Here is a 13691-nt window from a genome sequence, read left to right on the forward strand (position 1 = left end):
CATTGATAATTCACATAATAGATAAGTATATTAGAATGATTTCTGAAGAATCATGTGACATTTAAGATTGGAGTAACAGCTGATGAAAATTCAGCTTTGCATCACGGGAATAAATTACATTTTAAAATATATTAAAATAAAAACCATTACTTTATATTGTAATAACATTTTGCATTATTACTCTGTATTTTTGATCACATAAATGCTCCTTGATGAGCATAAGAGACTTCTTTATAAAACATTACAAGTCTTACTGATCCCAGACGTTTGAGCAGCAGTGTATATATGTGACAGTTTGGAAATAAAATGCACTAAAAGGTTAAAGCTGCATTGTGTTTGAAATGACCGTAACTAAACCTGATCCTAAACCTAACCGATAGTGTTAACCAAAGCAAACGTGAGATAAAAAACCACACTTGCTAAAGGTGAAATGTCATTTTAACTTGCTTTTAGAAATTTCTGAGCTCTTGTTTGACTCATGTTTGATGGACTCACTCCCGACTCGAGTGCTCCACATCACAAGTGCAATGCTGTACCGGGTGCACTACCGAGCAAGTTTACTACGTCAGAAAAGACGAACATATGGAGCTGGATATGAGATGCAAATATTAAAATGTGCTTACAAATCATGAACTATGGTAAAAGTGTTTTAAGCTCAAAACATTATATTGCAAGGAACCATGTGAAAATAATTGTTTTCTAGAAGTTTAGTTAGTTTACTATCTGACTTTGTATTCATTATTAGTCTGAAAGGAATAAAAAATGTTGGTGTTTTAATGCGACTAGTGTTCATTTCAGCTGGAAACTGTAGAGAAATTTATAATAAATGCAAAAATGAATAAGTATGTTTTTATAGTATGAACATTAAAACATTTAGTTAAAATAGCAAATTTTCCACCAGAAATAGTGCATTATGTATACACCTATGACAATTTGCAGTAGACTGCACTAATTCTATTCCTGCATACTACAGTTGAAGTCATAAGTTTACATATACCTAGCAGAATCTGCAAAATGTAAATTATATGACCAAAATAAGAGGGATCATACAAAATGCATGTTATTTGTTTTATTTAGTACTGACCTGAATAAGACATTTCTACATAAAAGACATCTACATATAGTCCACAAGAGTTGAATTTATAAAAATGACCCTGTTCAAAAGTATACATACACTTGATTCTGAATACTGTGTTGTGACCTGAATGATCCACAGCTGGATCAGTTTTTTGTTTAGTTAAAGTTGTTCATGAGTCCCTTGTTTGTCCTGAACAGTTAAACTGCCTGCTGTTCTTCAGACAAATCCTTCAGGTCTCACAAATTCTTTGTTTTTTCAGCGTTTTTGTGTATTTGAACCCTTTCCAGCAATGACTGTATGATTTTGAGATCCATCTTTTCACACTGAGGACAACTGAGGGTCTCATATGCAACTATTACAGAAGGTTCAAACACTCACTGATGCTCCAGAAGGAAACACAATGCATTAAGATCCAGGGGGTGAAAACTTTTTGAATTTGAAGATCAGGGTAAATTAACTCATTTGTCTTCAGGGGAACATGCAAGTACCTTCTATAGCTTCTGAAGGGCAGTAATATGATATTTAGGCAAAATAAGAAAAATGCACACATCTTCATTCTGTTCAAAAGTTTACACCCCCGCCCGGCTCTTAATGCATCGTGTTTCGTTCTGTAGCATCAGTGAGTGTTTGAACCTTCTGTAATCGTTGCATATGAGTCCCTCAGTTGTCCTCAGTGTGAAAAGATGGATCTCAAAATCATACAGTCATTACTGGAAAGGGTCCAAATACACAAAAATGCTGAAAAACCAAAGAATTTGTGGGACCTAAAGGACTTTTCTGAAGAACAGCAGACAGTTTAACTGTTCAGGACGAACAAGGGACTCATGAACAACTATCACTGAACAAAAAGCACAGCTGTTGAACAGGGTCATGTTTATAAATTCAATTATTATTGTCTCTTATGGTTATAGGTCAGTGCTAAATAAAAATAACATGCGTTTTGTATGATCCCTCTTATTTTGGTAATTTTGTATTTTGGATAGTATGCACACAGACAATAAAGTCAATGCAATATAATTTATTTTTATATGCATCTATAGACAGATCTCTTGTAGAGGCCTAACAGCGAACTGCAGCGAAACCTTTCACAGTTAATGCTGAGATCTATGTGGTTACATACATATACACACGATAGAGGCTTTTTATAACAATTAATCCAGTTCGTTTCAGATGAATGTTAAACACAAGCAAACCCACAATACGAGGGCAACAGGAAGGTCTGTAATGTCACCCACAATTCACACATACACGCCTTCTCAGCTCACACAGACAACTGCTCACACTAGTGTCACATTCTCGGAGAAACTGCGCGTTTGACACACTTCAGGTGCGAGTGTTGCTAAACTTTGGGAACTTCTTGATCTGAACAGCCTGAGGCTCACATGGGAGTGTCAGCAGTGACAAAACAGGCAGAAACAGAAAGTCAGGTTTTTTGACTTCATCGAGTGACGCAATCCATGAGAAAGCATGTCATACGAGTGTGTGTCTGACACTCGCAGTGCAAAAAAAAACAGTGAGGTTATTGTTTGAACGAGAACGAGGGGCGACTGGAGAGAGCGGCAGAAAGGAAGAAAGGATAGAAAGGCTTGTGATCAAATGAAACGGACTTTGTTTTGCCTTTTACCCACTTCTAGGTCGTATTCTTGACCAGCTATCTGCTGATCAAGGTGTGGCTCAGTCTTCGACCAGACTATAGTACACACCTTAAAACCAGCTGCCAGTGCGACTAGTTACTCATAAACTCATAGCGTTACTAGACTCTGTTTCACAGCTCGTTAAAAACACTCTGAGCACAAGAGCACAGATTTGTTTACACTTGGTCTTAAAGGCATAGGGGTCGAATTATTATTCACTGTCATCACTGACTCTCTCTTATGTTGTTTCAAACCTGCATGACTGTCTTTCTTCCGAGAAATACAAAATTAGACGTTTTGAAGAACGTGCTGTTGCTCTATTCAATGCAATTGCAATAAAGGAGCACTGAAGCTTGAATGGGTACAAAAGCACTATAAAAGTACAAAATAAAACAACTTGATATACTATATGTGACACTGGGCTACAAAGCGAGTATTAAGTAGCATGGGTATATTTGTAGTAATTGCCAAAAATACATTGTATGAGTCAAAATATGCATTGCTAAGCACTTCATTAGGACAATTTTAAAGGCGATTTTCTCAATATTTAGATTTTTTTTTCTACTCTCAGATTCCAAATTTTAAATAGTTGTATCTCTGCCAAACATTGGAAATGGAAATCTTATTTATTCAGCTTTCAGACATTGTATGAATCTCAATTTCAGAAAATTGACCCTTATGACTGGTTTTGTGGTCCAGGGTCACACACAAAGACTTTTACTTTTAAGAGCAATTTCTATATGATTTAACCTACTTAACATAGTTTTGGTGGTATAAATTAATGCATTTAAGTTGAGTCAGTGATTTAAAATCATAGCTTTGATTTAAATCATTTGGATGTCATTATTTTTAGGTTACCATTTTTTTTTTCAGTGTAGTCTACAAAAGCCATATGATAGTAAATATCTTTGATTGATATTTTCAGTTAGTATTTTAACTGATAATCTACTATTACTTGAAGTATAACACATATTCACTGAAATAAAATATAAAATATTAATTTTAACATTTCAAAATAAACATATGTGACCCTGGAGCACAAAACCAGTCTTAAGTAGCACAGGTATATTTGTAGCAATAGCCAAAAATACATTGTATGAGTCAAAATTAAGTAAAGATCATGTTACATGAAGATATTTTTCTTTAGTAATATGCATTGCTAAGAACTTCATTCGGACAACTTTAAAGGCGATTTTCTCAATATTTAGATTTTTTTTCTTTTGTACCCTCAGATTCCAGATTTTCAAATAGTTGTATCTCAGCCAAATATTGTCACATCCTAACAAACCATACATCAATGGGAATCTTATTTATTCAGCTTCCAGGTGTATAAATCCCAGTTTCAGAAAATTGAACCTTATGACTGGTTTTGTGGTCAAGGGTCACATACTGTATTCACTAAAATGGTAACCTGACGTTGTTACTTTTAAGTGCAATTTCTGATTTAACCTACATAAAAGTAGTTTCATGGTATAAATTAATGTATTTAAGTTGATTCAGTGATATTAAATAATATTTTTGACTTGTATAATTTAGATGTCGTCATTTTTAGGTTAACATTTTTTTGCAGTGTAGTCTACAAATAGCTTTAATTGATCTTTAAGTTAGTATTTTAACCTGCCATTACTTGAAGTATAATAAATATCTGCTGAAATAAAATATCCAATATTAATGTTAACGTTAAACATTCGGGTAGTTTCAGCAAGAAATAAACAAAGTTAAATAAAGTTAAATATTATATATTAATGTTAAACATTAAAAAAAAAAATTCAGATGGTTTCATAAAAATAAAAATAAACAAACTGAAAAAAGTAAAACAGGGGTTCAAACATATTTAATGTTATTAAAAAGTAAACATTTTATTTAATCTAGTTGCCATGGTTTCAGAAAAATAAAAAACAAACTGAAAAAAGCAAAAAAACATATTTAATGTTATTAAAAAGTAAAAAAAAAAAATTTAATCTAGTTGCCATTTTCATTTAGTTTAACTTGCGGTACTAAAATAACTAAAACAAAATCAACTAAAACTAGAAAACTGACAGACGATCAGAAAACACTCGACTCTAAAGAGCTTCAGTATTTAAAGTGGCATTGACAAAACTGCTAGCCTGGCGAACTAGCCTCCAAACACATCTTCCTTTTTTAAAAATGACTTAAGTGCCGTTCTTTGCTCGTTTCTTAAAGAAAAACTTAACTCCAAGTCCTCCAGAGTCGCGGCCAAAGCCGATTCGAAAGACCGCTGTTCGACAGCTGCAGCCGCCATTCTTTGTTTTTCAAGTGGCAGCCGTCGCAACTCTGTCGTCATATGTTAAGCCCGCCCCGCCTACTCTATACGCGTTGTGATTGGCCTGACCCAATTTGGGTTTTTGCAGCTAGAAGGTCTATTGAGAGTGTCTAGACCCACCTGGCTGCAAAATAATTTTTGCTGCCGCTAGGGTGCGTCTAGATTTCTAGGCTACAAAACTGCAGCTTGTAGCTTAAAATATATTCTAAACATATTATGATGCATAATAATATGAATCATGCATAACACTTTTGTGAACCACTCTTACTCTAAAAATGCTTCACACTGGCCTTTAAACATGGTTCCATTACTCATATCATAAAACCTTATAATGATGAATGTAAAACATTTTGCACCCTGTTTGCACTATGATCAGATTGCAAGTGTAAAGATGTGAGTACTGGTATAAACGGGGTAATAGTGTCAGCGGCGTCTGGGTGATCAAAATGTGTGATGATGATGGCAGTGCTCTGATCGCTTTGACCTTTACTCATCGAGTGACACACGAATAGCCCACTTCACCAGAGACTGAGCGGCCTACTGACTCAACGGTTACACGCGCTGTCAGAAGCGTCTGTGAAACCATAAAACATCGCCACACGCTTTATGTGTTGCTGTGTGGCTTCAGTTTTTCTGGGTATGCCACATTTCTGAAAGATTTGATGTGCTTTGTATATTTTTGTATATGTGTGTGTGAGTAGTGTGAATATAGGCAGAAAGTGTTTGCTCTGTGTGAGAGCGAGAGAGACTAATAAGTCAGCGCCGAGGATAGCCATCCATCACACTCAATAGTAGCCTAATTTGACAAGCAAAAAAATAAATAAATAAACTAAATCAAGGTGAAATGTTGCAATGGATTTTAAGCGATTCCCATGATGTATTGACAGTCAAGTGAAATCAAACTGATTTGTACTGCATTTTTCACAATGCACATTGTTTCAAAGCAGGTTTTATTTAGAATATCTTAGAATATCTTAATATTTTCATGCCTTATAGTGCTTTTATGCATTTTTTTGGGGACAATATAAACAATCAAGCAGTTGAGATTTGATATATGCTGCTGTAGTATATATCACTTTACATGAATGTACTGTATGAATGTGGATAATGTTGGACATACTTACACATACTCCAGCTTTATATAGAGAGCAGGACAATAATATAGTTACATTTCGCATTGCATGAAAATAATAATAATAAAAACTAGATTTTAGTAGACTAACCCTAACCCTAACTGATAATCTGCCATTACTTGAAATATAATAAATATTAACTGAAATAAAATATCCAATATTAATGTTAACATAAAATGTTCAGGTAGTTTCAGCAAGAAATAAACAAAGTTAAATGAAGTAAAATATTATATATTAATGTTAAACATTAAAACTTTAATATTATTTCAGATGGTTTCAGAAAAATTTAAATAATGAAATGAAAAAAGTAAAACATCACATATTTAATGGTAATATATTTTATTTCATCTAGTTCCCATTTTCATTAAGTTCAACTTGCTGTACTAAAATAACTAAAACGCAAAAAACTAAAATTAAACAACTGACAGACAATCAGAAATTACTTGACTCTAAAGAACTGCCATTTAAAGTGGCAATAATAAAACTAGATTTTAGTAGACTGAAGAAACCTCAGGGAAGCATTTTGGATGGTTGTCAGGGCATTGCCATGTAGTTGCTAGGGTGTTTTAGGTTTTTAGGGTGATTTAGACATTTGCTAGGTAGTTACTTACTCCAGAAGTATTTGACCAAAATAAGAGGGATCATACGAAATGCATGTTATTTTTTATTCAGCACTGATCTAAATAAGATATTTCACATTAAAGATATTCACATATAATCCACAGGAGAAAATAATAGTTGAATTTATAAAAATTACCCTGTTCAAAAGTTTACATACACTTGATTCTTATTACGCTGTTGTTACCTGAATGATCCACAGCTGTTTTTTTAGTGAGTTGTTTATGAGTCTCTTCTTTATCCTGATCCAGTTAAACTGCCTGCTGTTCTTTAGAAAAACCTTTAGGTCCCACAAATTGTTGGTTTTTCAGCATTTTTATGCATTTGAATCCTTTTCAACAATGACTGTGTGATTTTAAGATCCATCTTTTCACACTGAGGACAACTGAGGGACTCACATGCAACTATTACAGAAGGTTCAAACACTCACTGATGCTCCAGAAGGAAACAATATGCATTAAGAGCTGAGGGTGAAAACTTTTGGAATATGAAGATCAAGGTAAATTCAACTTATTATGTCCTCTAGAGAAAATGTAAGCAGCTTCTGTAGCTTCTGAAGGGCAGTACTAAATGAAAAAAAAAATGATATCTTGGCAAAATAAGGAAAATGTACACATCTTTATTCTGTTCAAAAGTTTTCACCCCCGGCTCTTAATGCATCGTGTTTCCTTCTGGAGCATCAGTGAGTGTTTGAACCTTCTGTAATAGTTGCATATGAGTCCCTCAGTTGTCCTCGGTGTGAAAAGATGCATCTCAAAATCATACAGTCATTGTTGCAAAAGGTTCAAAAACACAAAAATGCAGGAAAACCAAAGAATTTGTGGGACCTGAAGGATTTTTTCTGAAGAACAGCAGGCAGTTTAACTGTTCAGGACAAAGAAGATACTCATGAACAACTATCACTGAACAAAAAAAACACAGCTGTGGATCATTCAGGTTACAACACAGTATTAAGAATCAAGTGTATGTAAACATGTATGAGTCATTTTCTCTTGTAGACTATTTTTCAACCCTTTCCAACAATGACTGTATGATTTTGAGATCCATTTTTTCACACTGAGGATAACTGAGGGACTCATATGCAACTATTACAGAAGGTTCAAACACTCACTGATGCTCCAGAAGGAAAAACTATGCATTAAGAGCCAGGGGTGAAAACTTTTTAAATTTAAAGATAAAGGTAAATTCTATATATTTTGTATATTTTGTCTTCTAGAGAAAATGTAAGTATCTTCTGTAGCTTCTAAAGGGCAGTACTAAATGAAAATAAACATGACATTTAGGCAAAATAAGAAAAATGCACACATCTTCATTCTGTTCAAAAGTTTTCACCCCCCGACTCTTAATTCATTGTGTTTCCTTCCGGAGCATCAGTGAGTGTTTGAACCTTCTGTAATAGTTGCGTATGAGTCCCTCAGTTGTCCTCAGTGTGAAAAGATGGATCTCAAAATCATACAGTCATCACTAGAAAAGGTTCAAATACACAAAAATGCTGGAAAACCTTAGAATTTGTGGGAACGAAGAAAAAACAGCTGTGGATCATTCAGGTAACAACACAGCATTACAAATCAAGTGTATATAAAAATGTATGAGTCATTTTCTCTTGTAGACTATATGTAAACGTCTTTTATGTGAAATATCTTATTCAGGTCAGTACTAAATAAAAAAATAATGTGCATTTTATATGATCATATATATTATTTTGCTAAAAAAATGAACATTTTGCAGATTCTGCAAGGTGTGTGTAAACTTGTGACCTCAACTGTACATCGAAAGTGTGGAAAACAGAAGTCCTGAGGATGTTGTCTACTTTTGCTCTAACCCTGTTCACCCTGAATCATTCACCATGTGTCATTCGTAACACATTCATTGGTCTGTCTGGTCTATAAGCTGTGTTTTCCTGCGGCCTGTAAAGCACCTGCAGTCGTAATACAGTCAGAATGGGACGACGTCCAACACTGGGCAAAAATCCCAGAACTCTCTTGTAAGAGTCACCATATTATTAGTGTCTTAATAGAACAGTGTGTATGTAAGCCTGTGCGTGATACTGTACCGAAACGCTGCAATGCAGAGAAATAGGTACAGTATGACACAGTACCTAAAGGACTTCAGATTTTCTTGACCAAAATCAGCAAACGCACATTTAAGGAAGAGCTGTGCAGGTGTAAGACCTGGGAATACAGCTGAGTCACTCACTCTCTGTGACTCACACACACATCCCTCAGACAACACCCCTCAAAAATCGACCACAAACTCATGTTTAATGCCTTGCGTTACAAACAACATGCGTGACTCAGTGCTGCTGTGTGTGTGTGTGTGTGTGTGTGTGTGTCATGGGGTAGTATACAGTACAAAAGCACTGTATTATTATGTGAAAACACACATCTGCTTCTGAAACCAGAGCTCAGTGACAATCAAAGAAAGAAAGCTCCATGTTGTTTCCCTGTGAGGCATAATGATGACATGTGACCATAGCATCATACGCAATGCTGAATCACTTTAATGACACTGTAGAAGTCCCCCGATATGAACACACAAACATGTGGTCACCACTAAACATTCCCTTAAGCGTGGAACTAATAAACAACATTAATTTGGCATGAAATGACTTTGGAATAGCTTAAACACGTTTATTGCTTTGTGAATTAATAATTAGAAAATACATGAAAATATATTTTATATTTCATTTAGATAATATTTAATAATTTAATGACATTGCAATACTTCATTAAATTGTAGTAACAAATAAAAAATGAATATTAACCCTAACCCTTATACATTTCATAGAAATTAAATTAACTATTCTTATTTTATGTTATTTATAATTTCTGCTATATATTAATATAATTTAAATTGCAGTCACATATTTTTTATTTTTAAAACATAATATAATGACAGTACAATATACCTATTTAAAATTAAATTAAATAATCAATAAATGTACATTAATAATACACATTAAATAAATCAAATTAAATTTGTAATGTAATGCATTGTATATTATATATTAAAACCTTACATCAATTACTATATATATCTCATTCTTATTTTAATAATATGAGACATTACAATATATTTCAATAATAAATAACAAATATAAATTAAAAATAAATACTTCATAAATTAAATTAATTACCTGTATTGTAGTAATAAATAATTATACATACCAATTTCATACTATACATTTCAAAGAATTTAAAGAACTATTTAACACAATGCTAATTATTATTATATTATATTATTTATCATTTCTGCTATATATTAATGCAATTTAAATTACGGTCACATACATATTTTTTTATTTTTAAAATATAATATAAAAAAATACAATATAAATGATGAAGAAAATGAACAACAAATGTAAATTTTAATTAATATAATGCAATTTAAATATATATTATAATTTATTGTAACTATATATATCTAAATATATATATATATATACACACACACAAACACACACAATTGTTATGTTAATATAATAACATTACAATAAATATACTTAATTAAAATTTGAATAATAGCAAATATAAATTAAAACTAAATATTTCATAAATCGAATTAAATATGAACTACATAAAAACAATTATATTTATATTATATATGGTATTTTTTAAATACATTATATATTTTTTTTAATTTTATATAAACATCTTTATTTAATATTTATATATTTTATATATATTTATATTTATTAAAAAATATTTATGTAATATATATATATATACTTTGTGTTAATATAATAACATTACAATAAACATATTTAAGTAAAATTGGAATAAAAGCAAAAATAAATTTCAACTAAATATTTCATAAATCAAATTAAAATATGAACTACATAAAAACATAATAATATTTATATTATATGATAATGTTTTGAATACATTAAATATATGTATATATATATATTATGTATATTTATATTTACATCTATATTAACTTAAGTAATATTTATATAAATATGTAATGTAATATGTATATATATTATACTTTTTAATTTTCTTTATATTATTTTTTATATAAATACATATTAAATTTAATTAATAATGTAACACGATGTCATGAAAATAATTAAAATTACAATAATAAATAATAAACATGAATCTAAATATACTAAAATAATATCTAAAATAAATAATATATAATAATAAAATAAATTTAATAAATAAATAATATTATAATAAATGTTATTAATATGACAACAAAAAGATTTTTTAATATTTTACAATTGTTTAATTATTCAAAAATATATATAATATTTTACAAACATTTTATAGCCTACTATAAAGTGTCACGCTTGCTCTGGGCCTTTCATAGCAGATGCAAGAGCGAAAGCATAGCGCGGTGCATCAGTGACAGGTGCGGCGGTTTCAGCCTCTGTTGTCCAGGTGAGATGCTCTTACCTGCAGAGCCGCAGTCCGCGCAGCTGTCGTTACCGGCTCGCTCCCGTAGATCGCGCAGAAGGCAGCTGTTCCGCTCGGGCTCCTTCGCCATGGCTCGCCGGAGGAACGGATCGATACGGCTCCGCTGGGCTTCTCTATCGCGAGCAGGTTGATGAATGGAGCCGCGATGAAAACGTTCAAATAACCGGCAAATGACTGCAAGCGCGTCTAGTTACGAAGCCCGAGATTGTATGTCCACTCAGTGATGGGGTAGAAATGGGTAAAAATATAGTCTTTCTTTTCCTCTTTGTGTTTGCGCGCAAGGTTCTAGCGGTGGAGAGAGAGAGAGAGAGATCCTTTTCTTTCACTCTAGTCTAGAGAATTTATCAGCGTCTTATCGCCTCCCTCCCCTATTATACTGCCCACAAACACACTGGAAATACAGAGACACCTAGCGGCGAGTTTCGGTTCATTATAAAAGCCGTTGAGTTTTGTCCAGTTTTCAAATTCCTTTTAAATCAAAGTTGGTAAAGTTGTAATTCCCCTCATTTTTTTTTTTTTTATTGTTTATGTATATATATTAAACAAATATTTTTTTATTTGATTTATGTTAGTTAGTTATTTATTATTATTGCTATTTTATTTATTTTCATGACATCGTGTTACATTATTAATTTACATTTATATGTATTTAAAAACAAATAAAAACCGAAGTATGCGGTTCTTTTCTGTGATTGGTGGAATTTTTTCAGCAGAATTATGGGTAATGTAGTTTTTGACTACAAATTCGACTATCAAATGTAATCAAAAAAAAGTAGATAAACATGAGGGTAAATGGCTTTAACAAAACCAAATACAAACGATTAACAACCTATTTTTTTCTATTTTTTATAGTTTTGTCCGGTTTTCAAATACATTTAAATCAAAGTTTTTAAAGTTGTGATTCGCCCACTGATCTATTAGATCAGTGGATTCGCCTCATTTATTTTTTTATTGTTTATGAATATATTAAACAAATATTTTTTTATTTGATTTATGTTTGTTATTTATAATTGCAATTTTCATTATTTTCATGACATTGTGTTACAATGTTAAATCAAATGTATATGTATTAAAAAACACATAAAAATGTATGCGGTTTTCTCTGACTGGTGGAAATTTTTTCAGCAGAATTATGGGTAATGAAGTTTTTGACTACAAATTCGACTGTCAAATATAATCATTTAAACAAAAAGGTGCAAAAATGTGGGTTAATGGCTTTAACAGAACCAAATACAATCGATTAACAACCTAGTTATTTCCCTCATAAAAGCCGTTAAGTTTTGTCCGGTTTTTAAATGCATTTGAATCAAAGTTTGTAAAGTTGTGATTCGCCTCATTTAATTTTTATTGTTTATGTATATAATAAACAAGTATTTTCGGATTTGATTTATGTTTGTTATTATTGCAATTTTATTTATTTTCATGACATTGTGTTACATTATTAATTCTAACGTATATTATTAAAAAAAAACGAACTATGCGGTTCTTTTCTCTGATTAGTGGAAGATTTCTGCAGAATCATGGGTAATGTAGTTTTTGATCACAAATTCGACTGTCAAATATAATCATTTAAACAAAATGTTGAAAACATGGGTTAATGGCTTCAACAGAACCAAATACAATTGATTAACAACATAGTTATTTCCCTCATAAAAGTATGTAGTTCCTTTCTCTGATTGGTGAAAATTTTCAGGCTAATGTAGTTTTACCACAGAAGATAACATAATATATCACTATTTTCAAAATCGCTTTTATTAAAAAAATGCGTATGTCTGTGTATATATATATATATATATATATATTTTTTTTTTTTTGTAATCTTTTTGTAAGTTATTAGCAATGAAGCAAACCAACCAGCTGTGAGGCAAATCACAACCTTACAAACTTACAAAGGTTGTTAATCGATTGTATTTGGTTCTGTTGAAGCCATTAACCCACCATTTTTCCTTTTATTGTTTAAAGTTTAAATTATTATATTAGACAGTCGAATTTGTGGTCAAAACTACATTACCCATGATTCTGCTGAAAATTTCCACCAATCAGAGAAAAGAACTGCATACTTTCGTTTTTAATTTATAATGTAACACGATGTCATGAAAATAATTAAAATTGCAATAATAAATAACAAATATAGATCAAAATATACTACTATAATAATATCTTTAATCTTAATTTAATCATTAATAATAATAATAATAATAATAATAATAATAATTGTTAAATATTAAAATATTATAAAAATTAAATGAGGTGAATCATAACTTTACCAACTTTGATTCAAATGTATTTGAAAACCAGACAAAACTTAATGGCTTTTATGAGAAAAAATCTAGGTTGTTAATTGATTGTATTTGGTTTTGTTGAAGCCATTAACCCACTTTTTTTTTCTTTTTATTGTTTAAATGATTATATTTGACAGTCGAATTTGTGGTCAAAAACTACATTACCTATGATTCTGCTGTTTTTTTAACATCAATTTTAATATATATATATATATATATATATATATAAACAAATATT

General features: G+C 31.3%; 1 protein-coding gene across 1 annotated transcript in view; it reads right to left on the bottom strand.

Annotated features, from left to right (window-relative positions):
• The window catches only part of LOC141297863 (arf-GAP with dual PH domain-containing protein 1), a 47613-nt gene extending 36109 nt beyond the window's left edge, over positions 1-11504 (bottom strand). The window contains exon 1 of the mRNA XM_073828327.1: positions 11151-11504. Coding sequence (XP_073684428.1) covers positions 11151-11241 — 91 coding nt within the window. The 5' untranslated portion in view covers positions 11242-11504. The remainder of the gene's footprint in view (positions 1-11150) is intronic.
• Positions 11505-13691: the final 2187 nt, after the last annotated feature.

The sequence above is a fragment of the Garra rufa genome, chromosome 22 (assembly GCF_049309525.1).
Source record: "Garra rufa chromosome 22, GarRuf1.0, whole genome shotgun sequence".
NCBI classification, from domain to species: Eukaryota; Metazoa; Chordata; class Actinopteri; order Cypriniformes; family Cyprinidae; genus Garra; species Garra rufa.